Source organism: Podarcis bocagei (genome assembly GCF_964188305.1).
Source record: "Podarcis bocagei genome assembly, chromosome: 6".
NCBI lineage: Eukaryota > Metazoa > Chordata > Lepidosauria > Squamata > Lacertidae > Podarcis > Podarcis bocagei.
The window spans coordinates 21,943,474-21,965,651 of NC_138130.1; the positions used below are offsets into that span (position 1 = coordinate 21,943,474).

Here is a 22,178-nt window from a genome sequence, read left to right on the forward strand (position 1 = left end):
TGAAGCTGATTAAAAGCACACAAACTCATACAAGCTTTCTAAATATCTGGGTAAAGGTAAAGGGACCCCTGACCATTAGGTCCAGTCGTGGCCGACTCTGGGGTTGCGGCGCTCATCTTGCTTTATTGGCCGAGGGAGCCGGCGTACAGCTTCCGGATCATGTGGCCAGCATGACTAAGCCGCTTCTGGCGAACCAGAGCAGCAGAGAAAACGCCATTTACCTTCCCACCGGAGCGGTACCTATTTATCTACTTGCACTTTGACGTGCTTTCGAGCTGCTAGGTTGGCAGGAGCAGGGACCGAGCAATGGGAGCTCAGCCCGTTGCGGGGATTCGAACCGCCGACCTTCTGATCGGCAAGTCCTAGGCTCTGTGATTTAATCCACAGCACTACCCGGGTCCCTAAATATCTGGGTAGGCTTGGCTAAATAAGAATGTCTTTAGCAGGCATCAAAATGAAACGGTAAGAGGCGCCTGCCTGATATCAACAGACAGGGACATTGCATCATGGTACTTATTTACTTACTGGTTGTTAACACGGGAGGGGAGAGAGAGGAGCAGGAGTCACATGGCAGCAGCTTCTTTCAGTAGCTGTCAGGTTATCTGCAGTGTCTGTCTGTACCTATATGACTGTAAATGCCCTTCTACTTCCATTGATAATTTGATTAGTGTTATGTATTGATGAATTCAGTAAAGGGTAGTTTGATAATAAAATTGAATAAAGGAAAAACTCAGGCATTACAGGAAAGAAAGGTTAACACCAAAACCTGCAGAGATTATTTGTGAGCATGCTGTCAAGTTACAAACTGTCTATAAAATGAATGCATGGTGGTAAAACTGGACCTTTTCTCCCTTCCAACTTTGGAGGCACATCTTGGGGGCAGGAGTGGGGAGGGGTGGAGTTTGCCAATACCTCATTACGCAGTGTTTGCTGCATAGCTAAACTAATCTGAATGGTACTATTATGCTGCTCCGCAGAAATTGTGGACTATGAAATTCAATCTGAAGTACTTTTAATGAGCATTCTGAACCTCTTTTCAACCCCTGTGAAGAAACAAGGGACACAGTGTGCTTTTGAATAGCTTGGAGGCTTGGGGTGGGGGGGAGATGCACTTCATTCAGTACTTGCAAAAGGGGGTGGGGAAGAAATAATGCCATTTCTTTGTTTAACTTTATACACCCGTTATGAAATTAGACATTTGAAAAATATATACCAGTATATATCATTTAAAAATTAGACTGGGTGAAATTATGCAGGTGGCCTCCTAGAGCTTAACAAATTTCACTGCTGTTGCGATACACATGTACCACTTTATGTGTTGCTGCATAGCCTCATTGTACTTGTTTTAGTACCATCTAGCAGTTAGTCATCCTGCTTCAGGTGCCAATTTTGGAGGTACCATTAAAGACAAAAAATTGCCAGTAGTTTAGCTTATGATGATACCTTTACTTCTGTAAGGTACATCAAAATGACCTCTGCCAAGCTTTGTTCCTTACTTCCTTGTAATGTATAAGCCATTAGCGATAACAAACTCCCCTTCTACACACACACACACACACACACACGAGAGAGAGAGAGAGAGAGAGAGAGAGAGAGAGAGAGGGAGGGAGGGAGAGAAAGAGAGAGAGAGATTGCTTTGTAAGTAGCTCAGGTGTTTCGGAGTATACACACACAGTGCTTAAAAAATAAATAAATGAGGTGCCAGTACTCATACATTGATAGAAGTGCTGTGGGTACCAACACAAAATGGCTGCCATGGATAGCAAAAGAAAGGGTGATGGTACTCCACATCAGTGAGTTCATACCCTCCAACATTTCTCCAATGAAAATAAGGATGCACTGTTCCAAAATAATAGTAATATTATAACCCGCTCAACTGACTGAGTTGCCCCAGCCACTCTGGGCGGCTTTCAACATATATGAAAACATAATAAAAAATTAACCATTAGAAAACTTCCCTAGGCAGGGCTGCCTTCAGATGTCTTCTAAAGGTTGTATAGCTAGTTATCTCCTTGGCTCCTGAGTCGCATAACTCCATTCCCTCCGACATTTCTCTGACGAAAGTAGGGACGTCCTAAGGAAAAGCGAGACATTCCAGGGTCACATCAGAAACCGGGAAGGCTTCTATAAATCCAGGACAGTCCCTGGAAAATAGGGACACTTCAGGGGTCTGTGAGTTCTATTTCATACAAAAAGTCCTCTGGATCACCTCCAGCTGGTTGCATTCAGAGAGTTGCTTGTTCATTTGAATTGCATGTTACTTCAAAATAATGGCAAGATATTTTCAAGATTTACTCTTTGAACATGAGATCCATTCCCACAATATGTTATAAAGGCCACTAACTTAGCTGGCTTTAAAAAACATATGTACAGTGGTACCTCGGGTTACATACGCTTCAGGTTACAGACTCCGCTAACCCAGAAATAGCACCTCGGGTTAAGAACTTTGCTTCAGGATGAGAACAGAAATCGCGGTGCGGCAGCAGCAGGAGGCCCCATTAGCTAAAGTGGTGCTTCAGGTTAAGAACAGTTTCAAGTTAAGAATGGACGTCCGGAACGAATTAAGTACGTAACCAGAGGTACCACTGTAGTAGCTTTTATTAATGATAGCTAAATGGGACCTTCATTTCCAGAGTCAATATTACTTCCCTGGACCAGTTTCATGAGAAAAAAACAGTTACTGAATTCATGTTTGTGGACTTCTAAATGCTGGCTACTGGATTGATTTATCATCAACCTGAAAATTAATTCCTAAGGTTCAGGAGAAGAGAGGAAAATCTCCCTTCTCATTATGTACAACTTTCATTTCCAAGCAATATTGTTAAAAACTCCTTGGGACTTTTTTTAAAAAATGTAATGCACTCATGGGCAGATAAGCAATCGGAACTTGTTTCCTTTCAAATGATTTTCATTCTCAAGTTACTAATAACACGAGACATTTGGTGTTTTATGTTTAAAAATGATTCTACAGACAAGATAATTCCTGAAAAAGGTGATTGAACAATATTTATAATAATCAAAACTGCCTCAAAACTAGATTCTGTACAAAGTCAAAGAGAAGCAAATGTGCAATAAAATGATCAATGTGATCAAAATGAGATTCAGAAAAAGCCAACCGAGTAGTAGAATTAAGAATGGAGTTTGGGTTTGATTCTCCCAGCCCTCTCTTCACTTGGATTAATAAAAACCCGTTGCTGAACTGTGTGTTGGGAGCGCCATTAATGAACCTTTTACATTGGTAGCATCTGAACAGTAATGAAGCAGAGAAAGAACCAAACTAGGGCAGGGGAGAATTGCAATAATCAAACGCTGAGGAAAGAAAGAACTTGTAATGCTTAAAAAGTAGGTATGGAAAGTCTGAAGAAAAGTAGAAAAAGAAAGAGGTGTTGAAGACGACTCTTAAGGCTCTGTGCTTGGGGTAAAGAAAGAAAAGAAACATTACAGTGAGAGAAAAGGAAGACACAGTGAGAAAAAAGGCACAGTAATTAATGATAAAAGTAGCAGATAATGTGGAAAGAACAAGTAATGAAATATTTGGAGCCAATCAATGTTAATGCCTGCATCCCATTTTGTTATTAAATAAAATTAGATTTTATCTCCATTTAGAAAAATGGCTGACTAGGATAGTTTAAAACCCTACGAAACCTCTATTTTGTTACTACAGCTTTATTGGAGTGCAAGGGATTTAGTAGCCTATGAGAAACTTCGCTTACAAAATCATAATCCAAAATCACTTGAGGTGGATTAAAAACTGTGTGTTGATAGCAGTGTCTAACTGGGCTGATGAAGAATCTCTTTAAATTAGAAGGATCAATTTGCTCAAAGAAGCAGTGGATTAAAAAGAAAAAGCTTCCAGGACATGGGTTCTGTAAACATTGCTGAACATTTTTCTCCTTCAACCACTTCCTGATTGAAAGGTCATCTCAAAGAATGAGGTACACAAAGTTCTTGACCATAGAAGAAGATAATCTGTTTATTGATTGAGAACTTCTTTAGGGTCAAGCAAATGTTAAAGCTATTGGAGACCCTGAGCTTTTTCTAATGAAAGAAGAATAAATACCCTTGTTCCAGGCTTGGCAGGGTGGGGGGGGGGGGAGACTGAGACTGAGCAGAGTGGAAGTGACTAGCAGACATGAAGAATGCTGAACACATAACTTAGGCGGTAACACTAAACACACATAGGGAAAAAAACTAAGCCCAACTGAGCACAGGGGGAGCACAGAGTGAACATGCATAGGATTTTACTGTGAACTCCCCTCATTTGAATGGAATATATATATCTGAAGCCAGAAAGGTCAACAGTTTCTTGAGCCTGAAATGGCTGATGACCCTGGAGAGGGGCTCTGTGGGTTAGGGATGGGGTCCGTCACAGAGAGATACGGGTGAGTCAGATCCCAGGGTAGTCACCCAGCACTCTGCTCTTCTCACCCACTTCACCCCAGCTCCTGTATCTCTCTTCACCTCTTCTCCCATCTCAGTACTGCTCCTCAGCATTGCCAGGGCACACCCCAGCCCATCCTCTCAGGAGAAGTCAGGTGCTCAGTCCAGTTCGGAGGTGCTGCTGTCACCTTCGTTGCCTAGGTCACAGAGATGCCAGCACAGGGACGAACAGACAACTCAGGTCCAGCGTGAATTACCATTTGCTTGCCTGTTTCTGCACAGAAATCGGGTCCTCCCTTAAAGAGGGCATGTATTGCGGTGAGACCTGGAAAACCGACACCCTGTGTTGTGGGTGGGTATAATTGGACAGCCACAACACCCGGTTGGTAGGTCCCTCGAAGCTGGGTACAATCTGGCCAATGGGACACAGTCCAAGGTGTTATGTACTGAAGTTCTCACCCTGGGCCAGCAGGGGGATACTGTAGATAGTTCAGGTCCACATATGCAAATAAGGGACCGAAAGTGACGTTCAGTGATTGGATAGTTACAGAAAATGGTTACTGTTGCATTCTAGTGGAGCTCTATATAAGCAGGCTGGCTGAACCCTTCAGTTCAGTTCTGTTCCGGCCTGTGAATAAACAAGAGCTGTTTGAAGAATCGCTGTGTCGTCTGATGTGTTCACCCACAACTTAACACAAACGGTTCGAGGGACCTATTTATGCCCATGCACGTGACCCAGAACTTCCTCTTTCGGCGCGTGCATTCGGAACATCCACCCACCTCTCCCTACTTTTAGGGCATTTTGCGATTGACCTTTCTATGCCGTCGTCTGTTGTTGGGACAGGGACACGCAGGAATTTCCCCCACTTGGCTGATTGGCTGTTGCCATTTGGGTTTCGCCTGCCGCGTAGCAAATTGTCACAACTTGTAAGGTTGAGGATAGGCTCTGGTTCAGGTGATAGGGATGGGAGAACGCTCTCGCCATCCCTATGTGAAGGGTATTCTGTTAAAGGAATCCAGGGACTCAATGGTTTGGTCAACCCCTGAGAGGGGGTTGTGCCCATGCCTGAGTCCAGGGGGACATTTGGGTGGCAGAGTTAGCCCGTTCCCGGCTTTCCGCTTATCCAGATGTTCACCCTTGGCTGACCTATGCTGGAACCTGGGTCAGCGCTACCTGCATGGCAGGGAACTAGTCGAACCAGAGCCTATGCAACCAATCACTTTCTGTAACCAATAAAGTTGTGGCCTAAATTCTGCCATAAACCAAACCAAAATTTGAGTCAAGTGTGAATTTATTTAGGGGGGAGGTTTCTGGGTCTGAACACACAGGTTGTGCTTTGCCAGGAGCTGGGTGTGGTGGTGGGCCTTATTTTTCATTATTTTTAAGGCTGCATGCATAACCAGATCAAAAATGATTCCTAAATTCATTGGAAGATAACACTTGGATTTTGCATCCTGGTTTGTTTAAGCATATTTGCATTTCTTCTTTCCCACAGTGTAGTAGTTACTCTGCTGTTTTTACTGTTTTGCATAATTTATTCTGATTCTGGTACTTGAGGGAAGGCAGAACAGGAAGCTGACGCTTCCGTTTCGGTCCAGTGTGTGAATCTTATTCAGCTCGACTGGTGTGGCTTCTGAAACTATTAAGATACGGATTTGTAAAGAAAAATGGCGATGCAGTTTTGTGGAAATGGTTACAAGCTGAACTTTGAGAATGGCCATACAAATCTATTAACAGTAATCATCTACCTTGCTTAATCAGAAGACGTGCAGAAATGAATATTGAGCACAGAGTGGCTTGTTACAAAGAAGTTGCACACAGAATGAGCATTCTGGGCCAGTTCTTGCCCATCTCAGTTCCAACAATCCTTGCAACAATACAAATGAGAAAAAGATCCACAACTGAGTCAGTACTCCCAACACTTTGGCATCCAAATAAAAATAGCTACTGCTTTTCCTTCAATTGAACACCTAACTATATTTTAATTGCGTTTTGTGCTCACCAAGGAAACTGGATTTATATTTATTTTTAACTTATTTTTCTTTTCATGTGGATGTACAGCGTGTAACCTTTTGTTGTTTTTAATTACAGCAAAGAGCACCAGGGAAGGTTTTGCTGGATGCAGTCTGCACTCACCTTAACCTTGTTGAAGGTGACTATTTTGGCCTTGAGTATCTGGATCATAAAAAGATCATGGTATGTGAAGAAGCATTTTATATGCATATTTTGTCAGCGTAAAAATAAACATGGGAGTGGGCTTGCAAGCAGTTGCATTTAAAATGCTTCCCAGTTTTCTTATTCTGGTACTGGAAGAAGAAAAACAAAATGGGGCATATGCAGCTAGGTGTAGCTTTTAAATTTTATTTATTTAAAGTATTTCTAAACTGTCTTCCGAAGGCAGTAGGGTAGCGTACAATAGACATAAAATTATTCAGAGTACCTAAACAATCAAATAACAGCCATCAGAGTAAATTGCATACTGAGATGCAACAGAACAATATAGAAAGTAAAAGCAGACAGACTGCACAACCTTTTTAATGGTTAGAAAAATAACCTGGTGCTTAAACATATTGTGAAATTGGCACTAACTTTACCTCTTTAGGGAGGGTATTCCAGAGTTGGGGTACCACTGCAGAAAAGCCCCTCTCCTTAGTTCAAACTTCCACATGTTTCAGAACTACATGTGAACATGTAATTTGTGTTCAGAGTTGTTATTAGCATAATAGAATCATAAGCTCTATCAGAAGGGTTGGTTTTTTTTAAAAAAGGTTGGTTAAAACAAGAAAGCTGCTGTCCTTATACATAGATGATAAATGTTGAATAGTCTCCATATAATTTGCAATATCTTTGTCCAAACTGCGTTCCAGTAAATAGCATTTGTTTTGTCCATTCATTGGTTTATCTCTGCTAGAAAAATTGGACCACCTATCGTAGCTTGGCAATGGCTTCCTATACTACCCTTTTGACTGGGATAAATTCACATATTGCTGGCAAGGAGATTCTGACCTGAGTTGCTTCTTACCCATTTCCAGTTGTAATCTCTGTGCGAAAAATAACAAGGCACAGTTACCTCCTCCTGTGCAGGATGCCCAGTCATTTGTAGCTTAGTTACTCATTTTCTTTAGGAAATTGGCAGTGCACAACATTCTTCACTGTGCCAAATGTGAAGCTAAAAAAACAAGATGTAGAGTTAATGGAATGCCGTCAAACATTAAGATGTTGCTAACAAATAAATGACCAGCGCTTTAAAGGTTTTTATTGGCTAGCAAAAATATGGTTTTAAAAAAAGCTTGCTTTTCAAATTGCATCTCAAAGGAATTATTTATACAATTTCATGTGCTTAAGAAAAGAACCTTGAAATGAAAAATGCCTTTGTTAAATTGCTATTTTAGCTCTTTAATAATATAAAAATGGGGGGGGGGGACTGAATAATTTAAATATTTCTCAGGTTTTTTTGGGTTTTCTTCAAATGTGGCTCCTGGGGCTATGCTTCTATAACAAGGACACTGGAAATGAGTTTTGCCTTCGCATAATTTAAAGCTGCTCGAGGTCATACCTAACAAATACAGTGGTACCTCGCAAGACGAATGCCTCGCAAGACAAAAAATGCGCAAGACGAAAGAGTTTTCCGTTTTTTGAGTCGTTCTGCAAGACGAATTTCCCTATGGGCTTGCTTCAAAGACGAAATGTCTTGTGAGTTCTTGCGAGTTTGTTTCCTTTTTCTTAAAGCCGCTAAGCCGTTAATAGCCGCTAAGCCGCTAATAGCCGTGCTTCGCAAGACGGAAAAACCGCAAGACGAAGAGACTCGCGGAACGGATTAATTTCGTCTTGCGAGGCACCACTGTATGCGTACAGGTAACTCGCAGCTTATGCGCATTTAACTTCGGTGCATTCAGCTTTACTACATACTTTGCAAAGTTTGAAAAAAATAAAAGGGAAAGGGGGCGGAACCCCATGTGTTTTTACTGTATGTGATTTTTAGCTTTACGTACTATCCCCAAAGAGCCACCTGTATTCCTTTCTAAAGCCTATTTTTTAAATAGTTCATTTCCAGGAGAAAGGTGAATTTTCTTTTTGTAAGAAGCATATGTTATAGATTTATTTATTTTTAAATAAAAGCATGCTCATTTAATGCTGCAGCCCTATACCTATTTATCTGGGAGTAAGCTACGGTGACTTACTTCTGAGTAGACATGTATTGGTTTGTGATATAAATGTTGCATCTAAACCCAACCAAGCTTGTACAGTGGTACCTCGGGTTAAGTACTTAATTCATTCCAGAGGTCTGTACTTAACCTGAAACTGTTCTTAACCTGAAGCACCACTTTAGCTAATGGGGCCTCCTGCTGCTGCCGTGCCGCCAGAGCATGATTTCTGTTCTCATCCTGAAGCAAAGTTCTTAACCTGAAGCACTATTTCTGGGTTAGCGGAGTCTGTAACCTGAAGTGTATGTAACCCGAGGTACCACTGTATATTCTATTAATATGACATGTTACTTATATCACAGTCCTGTGCATGTCTGCTCAGAAGATAGTCCCATTAAATTCAGTGGGGTTTACTCCCTGGTAACTGTGCATAGTATTAAAGTCTGAACCTGTTATCTCTGTCTTGTAAAGATGGTCAGCTTCACCTGTATCTTAACTTTCCAGGTGTGTTCAGCTTTCTCCCCCACTTTCATTCATGCACCAGGAGTTTGTGGAAGCATCATCAAATGTTGCTCAGACCAAATAGGCTTTATATTATGGAAGCTGCATGTTTACTACTCTCCCTATGGAATTTTGGGATGCTACTTTGATAGCAGAGGAATTCATGTAAGAGCCCTGCTTTATCAAGCCAAAGGTCCAGTGCTGTTTTCCTCAGTGACCAACCAGATGCAGTAGCCCTCTCTGATAGTCAGCCCCCAGGACTGGTGTTCAAAGGCATACTTCCACTTAGTCATATAGCTATCATGACTAATAGTCTTATTTCCCCACGAGTATTTTAATGGCGCAGCTCTCTACTTGCCTCCTGCAACAGGGAAGGCTAGAACCAGCTTGTGTAAGTGATGCATCTAATTGACTGGCCAACCAGCAAGCCACCCAACCCAGGGACTGATCAGAGTGGCAGAAGCCACAAGAGAGGGATAAGATCATTTAGCTTTTCTCTTTGGTCACTACTCTGGGTGTAACACTGCCATGATCTCCACCCTTTGTGTGTGCTTTCTATATTCCCAAATTACCTAAGAGGCATGGAATAGAGCTACAGGAGAGTAGCAGCTGTACCGCCCTCACAGCATTAAGCAATTTAACAGCCTTGTTCCATTTTTCAATGGGAGGTTTTTGTGACTGTTCATTCCGCTACTAGTTGAGGTTTTGCCATTGTCTTTAAATTTTTGAATGCTTCTTGTTACATACACTTCAAGGTCCTTTGGTTGAGGTTTAATGGCGGTTTAGGCTTTTAGTTTCCCTTGGCAGAGAAAGAGGAATCTGAAAGCAGGAAAATGTGTGCTGGCTGTTAAAATGTGGTGAAGACTGCTGCATGCTGTATCAAATAATTTAGTTGTCTACACCGCGTTGCTATATTTGCAGAGATGATCGTGTGCGTTTCTCCCTCCTTCCCCTAGGTATGGTTGGATCTTTTGAAACCTATCGTGAAACAGATCAGAAGTACGTAAGAATGTGTACCATTTATATTATATTTGCAGAAACAAAGAAAGTCAATAGACTTGATGGCAGGATTTAAATAAACATTCACATTATTAGTATTAGAAAATGTTTAGAAAATAGTGAAATATTACAGTGTATCTACTTTTATTTTTAGGTTTTTAGGGTTGATGTTATGTTATTAATAACTTTTTCTGTTAGGAGATAGCAAAGTGGGTGAAAAGAGAAACAAACCAGAAGCGGAAGTTGGGGGAAGCCCTAGAGGGGAGGGAGGGAGGGATATATAATATATGTTAAGAAATTGAAATGTACGTAATGAATAAAATTTTTAAAAAGAAGAAAAGACAAGCGTGAATCCATAAACACCTCAGCTCTTTCCAATATTTAGTGGAGAGCAAGAGCATGACATCTCTTTTTACTCACCTTCTTCCATGGATGCTCAGGTGGTAGTATTCTGATAGGTCCTATGTATGTAAAATTCAACATGTGTAGGCCCTGATTGCATGGTCAGCGCCAATATTTTATCTGGGCTGCTGAGCATGCAAAGTGGGTATACAGTAATTGGACTTTATATATGTAGGTCCTGTTCAGATATTGCACCCCTATGTGGAAGTCCAAGAATGTTGGAGGCAGGACAAGCTAAGCAAGGTGCACTCTCACCTCTTGCAACACATACAGGATAGATCCACTCCATGGTGTGTTTGTGTGTGTGTGTACACACAGATCACACTAACACACACTGTCCTCAGCAGTATCCTGAGAAGTCTCTCTCAGCAGCCATTCTCCTATCACACAGAGAGAGAAGAAAACAGTCAAACGACAGCTACAGGAATAACAGTCACAACAGAATAGAATGCCTCTCTCATGTGACTCACTGTCAGCCAGTTGCATGAGAGCTACTGTCAAAGGAAAAACACCAAGCTAAAAATACATGGCAATTCAACATAAGTAAACATTCCCATTTCAGGAAATCAAACCATTTTCCTTAACAGTACAGACCATAGTTTACTTGAACTGGATCAGGGGACTACTAGTTCCTTTCGAATGCCGTGTATTGTTTTGACTTTGTGATGGTGAAGTGTTTTATATGCTACCTTTCTAGCAGAACTTTACGAAATTGTTCAGCAGACTGCTTATCCAAATTAGGTTCTGACAATAGCCACTGGCAGCTTTATTTGCCAGTTGCACAACAGGCTAGATGCATGGACGTGAATGCTGACTTACACCTTGAATTAATTTATGTTGCATTAGTTTCTCCTGGTTCAAAGCCTGTCAGTGTGGCTTTGAAAAAGAATATGCTATAATGATTGAAACCATTTGCTTACTCCCGTGCATCTGTGCTTGCTCACGTCTCTCTTTCTTCAGAACATTGCAGCAAGTCACAAGGGGTGGTTTCAGAAAGAAGGTTAGAAGCTAGGCAAGTTTTGCTATTTATGTCTGCAGTCCTTAAGAACTTAGCTTTGCGGATGAGGTGGCTGAATACACTTCAGTTGTCGGGTGTTGCATTTTGTTAATGTTCCCACACATACACCCAGCATTCCCCACATGTAGTGAATTATTCCTTTAAGGAAGAGTATTTTTTAAAAATCACGTCTTCATTGAGGCCTTTCTTTTCCCCCAGTATAACAATATAATTGCATACAAATAAACAGCACCAGCAATACAACATAAAGTACAAAAACATGAATAAGACAGTATGGTGGGATAAACCTGGCCCTGCAATTTTCAAAACACAAACCAGTATTGTGTTCTTAACATACATAAAGCATAACAGTCGCACAACAGTGCAGTAATCACGAGTTGCATGTTACTGGTAGCAAGAATATGATCTTACAGGCTGCTCAAGAAGCCTATGCACAATCACCACATTTCGCAACTGCCTGCACATTTCAAATAAATTGGTTTCATGAAGCACATAGTTTCTATAGCTTTCTGCAGTGTCAGCTACAGAGATGACACCTTCCCATTTGGAATCCAGGTTTCAACAACCCTACACATAGTTCTAAAGAAATTATTTTGGGATACTCACACCATCATGGGTCGGTCAGCTTCTGCATTTAATCAGGGAATGGCAACCATAATTGAAGAAGTGTGGGGAAGGGGGACACTATTAGCCATTGTTTTATTATGTGGTTGGAAGCGGACGCAGAGATCATCTGAGCACAAATGTCCACACTGCCTTTAGTTTTATTAAAAATAAAAGGGCTTTCAGGCTTGGAGTTCTGGTCTGAGATTCCTGCATTGTCATGCTGTGAAGAAAGGAGAATCGTTGTTCTGGCTGGGACTAATGAGAGTGTAATCAAAAGCGTTCTGGAAGGGCACCAGGTTTAGGAGCAAGATGGGCCAACAGAATGGCAGTATAAGGCAACTTTCTATGTTCTTAACACAGCAGCACACACTTGCCAGTGGCCATTCTGATCCACAAGGATCAGAAAAACGTTGAAAGCTGTCTTTGTGCTATTACTTTGGCAAAATAAGTCTTGGCTCAAAGTGAATAGGTGTCCAATGGGTGGTTGATGGGTACTAGTCACACCTGAGTTCAAACAAAGGTGTTTGTGTGAGCAGGAGGAAACTACTTAATTCAGAATTTTAGGTTTCTTCTCACCCATCCCCCTTTCCTTCCCCCTAGGGCCTAAGCACGTGATTCTAAAATTCGTGGTGAAATTCTTCCCACCTGATCATGCTCAACTGCAAGAGGAGTTAACAAGGTCAGTAGTGCCATCCATTTTCATTTGTGCCTCATTAAAGGAGGGGATTGACAGCTGCTTGAAGCATGCATGTAGATATACTACTGGAGGAAGAAAAGAAAAAATAAACCAGATTATGACAAGGGGCTAGGAGTTCATTTTGAATTGGATTCTAGTGCCTGGTCTGACAATAATCTGGATGGGGCCATTGGCTGGTATAGCAAGGAAAGGGCCTAGAGACCTCAACAGATTGGCCCTCTTCTTTCCTGGTTTGGCAGCAAGATGCCATTTGTGGCTTCAGCTTTCAGTGACATTTTAGAAGTCTCTGTAAATGTGTCCATTGTAACTGCAGTTTCCATGACATCCACATGCTGTAGACATATAATTCATGTGCAAGGCTGTTCAAGGGGTATAAGGCTCCTGTGGTCTTCACACTATATTTTGGTGCCTATTTGTCCTCTCCAGTTCTGAGAAACCATGGAATCAGTATCTGGCCCAAGTTGTAGGTATAAACATTTCCCTCCTCCTACAAGTTTAGTTGCGCTTCCAGTTCTGTAATGAGTTTTCTATTTCAAAATTGGGGGGGGGGGAGTTTTTTTGTGTACAGGATTATAACTCTGTAATCTTCAGGGTGTGCACCTCTAGTGAATATATAAATGACATACTTTAGCGGGAGGGTTTTACTGTTTCAAATTCTCCTAGCATTATAGCGAGCTGCTACTACTGCGAGATGCTGAGTTTCAGTACCATAGACCTTTGAACCATCATTGCATATTAGTAATTTTAATTGCTCTTACTTATCTGCACCTCTTTGAAGTTTTAGCATCACTTTTTCTGTTTCATCTGATTTCCCCCCCTCCATGATTTCCCGCTTCTTAAACTAACATGTACTAAGAAGGGTTGGTGGTGGTAGGATTATGGGTGGAGAATAGTGTTTATATTCCTGAAAGACAATAAAGGCAGGTAACAATAGTCCTGGAAGCTTATCTTCAGTAGCAGGCAAGGCCCTGGAGCAAATATTAAAAGGAAGAACAGTGAATGGAAAATACTTGTTGTTATTCATTTATTCATTTGCTTTTTTAATATGCTGGTTTTCAGGTATAGGCAACCCCTGGAAGCAGTGGCGTAGCGTGGGGGGTGCAGGGGGGCCGGCCGCACCGGGCGCAACATCTGGGGGTTAGGGTTAGGGTGTGCAAATCCACGGGTTAGGAGGCGCAAATCCACGGGTTAGGGGGCGCAAATTACTTGCCTTGTCCCGGGTGCTGACAACCCACGCTACGCCACTGCCTGGAAGTTATGGAAGAAACTAGCAGATGGAACATAGGGCATCACAGGTTCTTTAAAAAATCAAAATCAAAGACCAGACTAATCTGATACCCTCTTCTGAGAAGATAACTCTCACTTGCTCTCTGAATAAGAAAAATGTGGTGGATCTTAAAATGGAAATTTCAGAGAGAGTGGCCACGTTCTTATGCAATGCTAAACTTTTTTTTTTTTTAAGATTAGTTTAACAAGGCAGCCAAACTGCAATCTAACTGTGCCTTAAGCACTAGGTAGAGTTTTTGTTCCTTTTTTCTTTCCTTTTTTTAAAAAAAAGCCCTATATCCAACATAAATAGGATATAATGTTTTCTGATGCAATTGTTAGCCTGCATAGCTTATGAGTTTGTTTTAAAGGGGGGGGTACTGTTTTACTAGTTGCAAGTTCAGGAAATCCAGAGAGTGCTTATATTTCAGACACCCATAATTCCAAAGGTGAGAATTAATTCCATGAAGACCGTACAACCACTACATTATTTTGCAGTTATCTCTTGTTTGCGAAGTGGAAGGGATCTCCCCTTGTTAACATTTCGATTTCACAGATGTCCTTGCCACTCCAAGGAAGCCTTGTTCATTCCTCCACTGCTTTTTCTTTTTGTGTTTTCAGGTACTTATTTGCACTGCAGGTAAAGCAGGATTTAGCACAAGGAAGACTAACCTGTAACGACACCAGTGCTGCTCTCTTGATCTCACACATCGTACAGTGTAAGTAAAACTTGCTCATCTCCAAACCCTTCCTGCATTTTGAAGAATAAGGTGTTTGTTTCCCAGGTAGAATACTGACTTATGAATACATTTTCAATAGATTAAGGTCAGTTGCCGTTATCATAAATGTATGTTCACAAAGATGCATTGAGCTAGTATCTGAGTGGCATCCATTTTCTTCAGCTTGTTTCAAAATACTGTGGCGAAAATGGAAGCAGGAAGGAATTGCTATTTGCTTGTTTCTTTCAATATTCTTTGCCGCTGGAATGTGTATAATCGAAATGGGATTAATAAATAACACACACACACACACCTGGTGGGATTTAGCGCAGTTAGCGCAGGTAGAATTTGCCCTTCACAATTTGTCTGCCAGATTAGCAGCTAATTCATGGTGGTATCTGTTGTGAGGCATTTTCTATTGTGTTTGCCTTCATATGGTTTTGATGGGTCTGCATGTGATTTTCTGTGCTCTCCTATGTGTGACTAGAACCTTATACACGTCTTTCCTCGTTAGTGTAAATGTGACATGTGCCAGCAAAAATGCCTGAAAGAGAACTACAGTGAGAGCCACATGCCACTATTTTTCTTCATCAAAGTTTCTGCATTTCTCAGTGCATTTTCTCTCCAGAGTATCTCTAACTAGTTATCTACTGTGCCAAATCTTCCCTGTCCTGTCTCATATGTGTCATCCGAGTAAGATGAAACTGGTAGAGATAGAAATGCAGACCAGCAGACAGGGTGAGGCTGTTGTCACAAGGCACCCAATTATCAATTCTTTCATTTATTATCATAGTTTAACCACTGTTTGGGGTGTCACGCTCTGAATTTTCTACTCTGGGCATCACATTGCCATCTACTATTCCCACAGAAGTCCTGTAACAGAAGAAAAACAGGCCTTTTGAGAAAAGCAGCTGTAAAGAACAGCATGCTTTATGATGCGTTGGAAAATGCTGCATGTTTTCAAGAGGAGCTTGTGTAATTTGCTGAACCCTCAGAAATCTCACTGCTGTGGTTTGATCCCAATGGATCCTTGCTAATTGACAGCAGACCCTACAGCTCAGTATTCCTTCCTCCCTGTTTTCAGTCCTTTGCATGAAATGTTCAGGACCACAAGTACAGTGCTCTGTTATTCACCGCTCACTGCATCTTTCAGGATTTTCTGTTCGTTCCACCTCGAAAATAAGCATCCATACAACTTAAGAATGCATCCTATTGAACTCAGTAGAGCTTACTGATAAATAAACATGCATTGGAATAGACTGCCTCATACATTTCACCTATTTGAGTGCACTTTCTTCCCCCCTCTCCCTAGCTGAGATTGGGGATTTTGACGAAACCATTGATCGTGAACACTTAGCAAAGAACAAGTATATACCTCAGCAAGAAGCATTAGAAGACAAAATCATGGAATTTCATCGTAATCACATGTAAGTATTACTATTTAATGCTTAAGTAATGGCATTCTTAGTGCTGTTGTCTTATTAAGCAGGACTTTTGTCCTTAGGATTTATAATCTAAGAAAACCAGCAGAAAGATTTGAGGAGAAGACAGGGCTTTATAACAGAGTAGAGAAAGAGGGCAGAGGTGATAACAAACAGCAGAAAGAATGGAAGTTTTGCGTTCCAAAAAGGCATTGCAGAAGTGGTTTTGGGGATGGATGAAAAATTAAAGGGAGAAAGACAATGTTTTATGTATAAGTACCTGTGTAGTAGAAAGCACAAAAACTGGACTCTGGAGTAGGACACGAAAGAAGGCGAGTCTCTGTTTTTCCTCAGCTTACTCGTTTCTTCTTTTGTTTTATTTTCTACATTTATTTATCCAGTTTGTGAATAAAGCCACCTAAAACCTTTTGTGCTGTTCTTCATTTTCATGTCTTCATTTTGCTTCACTGGTACACCTGAAACTACTCTTTGAGTGTTTAAAATATTAGTGGTCACAGTCTAGTGTGCCAGTTGTTGCTCCAGCAGATAGTCACAAAGCATGCAAGGACATGCAATAGATATGAAATTTATTTGTACTAGGTCTTTCAAGCCGTCAAATTGGTGCTAGGGTCTGTTTCACAGTGACTTTCTATGCAAGTCTGAGCAGGAAACAACATCTGCCGTGAAAAGCTCTAACGGTTCTTTTAAACCTTCTTTGTCCTCTGTAAAATCAATTATCATTCCTTCAGTGGACAGACACCAGCAGAATCAGATTTCCAGCTGCTTGAGATTGCCCGTCGTTTGGAAATGTACGGAATCCGATTGCATCGAGCCAAGGACAGGGAAGGAACTAAGATAAACCTGGCCGTTGCCCATACAGGCATTCTGGTGTTTCAGGTGAGAAGCTCTAATCATAGTTCAGTCTAGACTGCAAATGAGTAGGAGTCAGCTCATAGCTGCTATCTTGTGAGATCCAGTCTGGTAGTACCCTGTAGTAACTGTTTGCCAGTGTAGAGATGGCCTCTTCGATGGGGAAGCCCTAGGGCAGTTACCCCATTGCAGATAGTTCTCTTGCAGATAGTTATTGGATGTTAAAGCCTTAAGGTAGCTAAGGTTTTAAGGTGCCTAACTCTATGGTAGTTAGACTGGCACTGATAATTGCCTAGTTGAGCAGAAAGTGGAAATAGGTCATTATATTCAGTTTCCTTTACTGTGCCACTGAAAGTGGAATTGCCTTATATGTTTTAGGCAGCTAAGCAGGCAGACTAAATTAAAATAGTTTGAGTGTAGTGAACTGCACCTTTTGTTAGTTTTGAAAATTAATTTTGCAGATGAATGAATGCCTGTTTTGGGGGAAGAAACGTTTTCATACCTTTTCTTTTCTGTTCTTCTTCATATTCAGGGTCACACCAAAATCAATGCCTTCAACTGGGCTAAAGTTCGAAAACTGAGCTTTAAGAGGAAGCGTTTTCTTATTAAGTTGAGGCCAGATGCAAACGTAAGTCTCTGGAATGCGCAAGGCAATTTGAAGTGGCAGGTGCCTGACGAAAACATAAAATGTATTATTTCCATTCAGCTTATTCATACTGGATTCTTTAAACCACCTTTATCTCTGCATAAAGTTGTGAGCTTATACCTTGCCCAATTCAGTGGGCTCTGAACTGTGACATAGGAAATGAACATTTGTTTTTCCCGCCCTGACAGCTGCTGACTTCATTTGGGACACCCCTTTTCTGTGCTAGTCCAATCATAGCTGCTGAGCTTGCCTCCATCTCAAACTGATCTTGGGTGTTCCTCTTCCTTCAAATTGCCCCATTAAACCAGTTGCTGGCAGTACCTCTTACAAAATGTACCCTGGTTTGGAAATAGGCCGCCAATGGTAAATTCAGAAGAGGATTGATGGGAGAGGTCGTAAAATATGAAAGGAATGGGTCAGTGAAGATGGTAAAATGGATTGGGGGAAGGGTGAGCAGAGGTAAGAAGTGAGATGAGAGAATATTGCCGCTCCAGCGTAGAAGGAGCATCATTAAGACAAAAGGACACATTAATAAATTATTATTGTTCTTTCTATATTGTAGGGATTCTACTTGCTTTTTCATGACATCCAGGTTTAAATCTCAGCTTGGCTATGAAAGTCAAGCCCTGGAAAGTCACTATATATCAGCCTCCGATTCTGCCTATCAGATTCCTGTATATGTTATCCTTTCCCCTTTTGGTGATCTCCCTAGGGAATAACGTAACAATTTACTACCTCCAAGTACTCTGTTCTGTTCACTAGGCTTAGTCCTAGTTCTCACTGAACTGGTAAACCTGCATTTTGGGCTGTGCCACTTCAGACTACAGGTGAGGACTTAAATAAGCCTTAATTGGAAATGTATCTGCATGGAAAAACTGGATGTCAGGAGGATTCTTGGCTAGAACCCTGAAAACTAATTTTCTGTGTGGGGGGAATTGTTTAGTCATTGGACCACCCAAACCTGTGGTCCAAAATGGTACAGTCCTACCACTTGAGTGGAATATAGTGTCTTATCTCTTAGATTTGAATATCAGGAACTGACAGTTCAGCAGATTCTTGTTTCCAGTCAGCTGTGATTACTTAGGAAGCTCTCACCATTCTAAAATATTGCCTGTCACTTCTCCTGTAGCATTCACAAAATGAATGTTTTGAGGCTGGTATTAAATGTTTTGAGGCAGATGAAGTGGGTCAGCAAGAGAAATGATTACTTTAGGGAAACAGATAGTCATGCTGATATAGGTGGAGGGCTTCATAGTATTCCATTATAATGACTTTTCAGGAAAGTTACGTTCTATTATCATACAATCATAGGGTTGGAAGAAACCTTGAGCATCGTCTAGTTTAACGCTCCGCAATGCAGGAATATGCAGCTGGCCCTTACAGGGGTCAAACCTGCAACCTTGGCATTATTTGCACCACGCTCTAACCAACTGAGCTAACCACCTGCCTTGTTTTACATTCTACATAACAAAATTATAGTTCAACCTCTCAGTAGGGTCCTTTTCTGTCTAGGTACTGTATGATATAGAAAAGCATAGTAGATGCTGAGTAGATTCAAAAGCCATACCATTCGTAAAATAAATAATTCTAAAAATAAATGAATCAGTGTTAATTGCTTGCTTTAATTTTATTCCATATAGATGTCCTTTTTTACAAGTTGAAAGTGGAGGGAAATTTCCACATTTGCACTTGGACGATGTTCACTCTCCTTCCAGTGTTAAATCTCCCACCATTATCTTTCAGAGTTCCTTCCAGGACACCCTAGAATTCCTGATGGCCAGTCGGGATTTTTGCAAAGCCTTTTGGAAGATCTGTGTAGAGCACCATGCCTTCTTCAGATTGTTTGAGGAGCCTAAACCAAAGCCTAAACCTGTTCTCTTTACCAGAGGTTCATCCTTTAGGTTCAGGTAAAATATACTTTTCTTTGCTACAGTAATCCATGAGAAAAGTGTGCTCACCCACCCTGAGGTACTGGCTCAGTTCGGACATAATGTTCTCCAGCACACCATAGTTTGTTGCAATGGAAACAAGCAATAAACTTGAGCACACCCTCTTCCCTCCTTCTCTGACATCCAACCCCAGAAACTCTAGTTTTAAGGCTCCATACAAAACTCCCTCCAAGTTGGTAGACAGGAAATAAACCAGGAAATATTTGCTGAAGCCATAAAGGAAAGAGGGAGTGTTTGAGTTTGTTGTGAGTTCCCATTGCCACAACCCATGGTTTGTTGGAGCAGGAGCATTATGTATTGACAGAATTACTGAAAGAGAGGTGAATGTACAGTGGTACCTCTGGTTACGAATTTAATTTGTTCCGGAGGTCTGTGCTTAACCTGAAACCATTCTTTACCTGAGGTACCACTTTAGCTAATGGGGCCTCCCGCTGTGCCACCGCCGCACGATTTCTCTTCTCATCCTGAGGTAAAGTTCTTAACCCGAGGTACTACTTCCAGGTTAGCAGAGTCTGTAACCCGAAATGTTTGTAACCCGAGGTGTTTGTAACCCAAGGTACCAATGTGTTTATTTTCCATGGTTCAGCTTGCACTTAAGATTTCTATACTGAACAGTTTCGGACTGAGGACTGTAGACTTCATTAAGGCATCGTGTATTCTGTCTTCCTGAGTACTAATGCGTATGTGCATGAACACAGAGAGAGCCACATCAAAAATGGCAGCACCTATAATTTAATGTTCAGTTTAACAGTGCACATCAGGCCCAGTTTTTGTCATTCTTGGCTTGATGAAAGGTTTATTGAATGCTAGGGGAGGGGAAATGTTGAGAAATTTGCAGGTGGGGTTAAAAGCGACATTGAGATGCACCAGGTGATTTCTCTGTCTCTTCTTTGTGGAATCAAGTAGACGTTGTTTTTGACAGTGAGGCATCATAGCCCTTCAGTTGTCTCTGAGTGTGGATTAAGGCTGAGAATACCTGCAAAGGGTTGCCCATACTGAGGAATGATTTCTTAAATTTAAAAAGCCCATTGTGGAGTATTAGGGTGGCATACATAATGTTCTTAGGTGGCCTCCCCTACAGCCAGCTTCAGCTAAGCAGGTAGCCCCGTACCCTGGAACCAGCATAGTAATTAACAAAATATCTGAGGCCTGTTAGGAAATCATGTTCATTTCATGGAGTCCCAGTCATAAGGAGGCACTGACCCAGGGGAACACCCAAGCTAGCACCTCAAATATATGATACCAGAGATACTTTTGGAGAGGAATTGGAACACAGTTTTGGCAGCGGAGGATAGGAAAATTCTGATGCTGAGCAAAGTGAAAGGCACAGGAGATAATGCTATGATGTGATTAAAAAGGTAGGCCACCACCTACACACATGGACATTATTGGCTGTAAAAGGCAACCAGGTGACTGCTGCTCACTTGACAAAATTAGAAAGTATAATACCTCCTAATAGCTGTCGGTATTGTAATTGCCCGGTTGTAGGAAAAGGAGAAATTCCACCGGAGCGAATTTGGCAATAAATTTTTGGTCTTCAATAAAGTGCCTGAAACATAACCCATCTGTTTTGAACCAGAGAAGGCAGAATGGTGAACATATGAAAATAATAGGAAAGTGATTTTGAGTTGGCAGAAAGATATAATCATTTTTTAAAAATAGCCGGGTTAAGAAACTCAATAAATAAATAAATAAATGATAAAATTAATCAAATGTGACAAGAATGTAATGCTTTGTGAAGGGTTCTACGATGTCTGAGTGAAATCTTACTGTCTTGCAGTCTTCAACAGTGTGTGTCATAAAACAGCCTTCACAGGCCTGTTTTTGGATGTTTTTGACTACAGTTCCCATCAGCCCCAGCCAGCACGACCAGTTGTCAAGGATGGTGGGAGTTGTAGTCTAAAACATCTACAGGGCACCCAGTTGGCAGAATATTGTTAAGCACATTATCAAAGATTATATGACAATATGATTTCATCAGTGTTTGGTTGTTACTGTATAATATTGAATTGCTTTGCGGGGGAGGGGGGAGTATTTAGGGTGCTGCAATATTTTAGTGGTTTTACTCCAACAGATTAACATAAGCATCTCTGTGGAAGTTTATTTATCAGCTACATTACATAAAAAACCATTTCCTTCTCATATATATGTTTAGGCTTCCTTTTTAGGGTTGAGCTTCAATCGGGTGATGGAATTTGGGGATTAAAATTTATTATATTTATCAAGGAGAGTATACATGCCATATGTCATGGGTAGGCAAACTAAGGCCCGGGGGCTGGATCTGGCCCAATCGCCTCCTAAATCCGGGCTGCAGACTGTCCTGGAATCAGTGTGTTTTTACATGAGTAGAATGTGTCCTTTTATTTAAAATGCATCTCCGGGTTATTTGTGGGGCATAGGAATTCATTCATTTTTTACCCCTCTTCAAAATATAGTCCGGCCCCCCACAAGGTCTGAGGGACAGTGGACCGGCCCCCTGCTGAAAAAGCTTGCTGACCCCTGCCATATGTGGCTATTTCAAGATTCACTCTTTATACTCCAGTTGCTTTTTTAATTTC

The 22,178-nt window shown here is 41.3% G+C and overlaps 1 protein-coding gene and 1 long non-coding RNA gene across 8 annotated transcripts in view; one reads left to right on the forward strand and one right to left on the reverse strand.

Moving 5' to 3' along the window:
- The window catches only part of FARP1 (FERM, ARH/RhoGEF and pleckstrin domain protein 1), a 186,231-nt gene that overhangs the window by 105,242 nt on the left and 58,811 nt on the right, over positions 1-22,178 (forward strand). For all 7 annotated transcript variants that reach the window (XM_081198308.1, XM_081198305.1, XM_081198309.1 and 4 more), the window contains exons 3-10: positions 6,473-6,577; positions 9,984-10,026; positions 12,653-12,731; positions 14,637-14,734; positions 16,047-16,161; positions 16,905-17,052; positions 17,558-17,653; positions 19,415-19,578. In XM_081198308.1, the coding sequence (XP_081054434.1) occupies positions 6,473-6,577; positions 9,984-10,026; positions 12,653-12,731; positions 14,637-14,734; positions 16,047-16,161; positions 16,905-17,052; positions 17,558-17,653; positions 19,415-19,578 (848 nt within the window). The remainder of the gene's footprint in view (positions 1-6,472; positions 6,578-9,983; positions 10,027-12,652; positions 12,732-14,636; positions 14,735-16,046; positions 16,162-16,904; positions 17,053-17,557; positions 17,654-19,414; positions 19,579-22,178) is intronic.
- Positions 6,776-11,269, reverse strand: LOC308589446. Its single transcript, XR_014009252.1, has 3 exons — positions 10,447-11,269; positions 9,775-10,005; positions 6,776-7,550 (listed from the first exon to the last, which is right to left on the reverse strand). It is a non-coding gene; the product is annotated as an uncharacterized lncRNA (long non-coding RNA).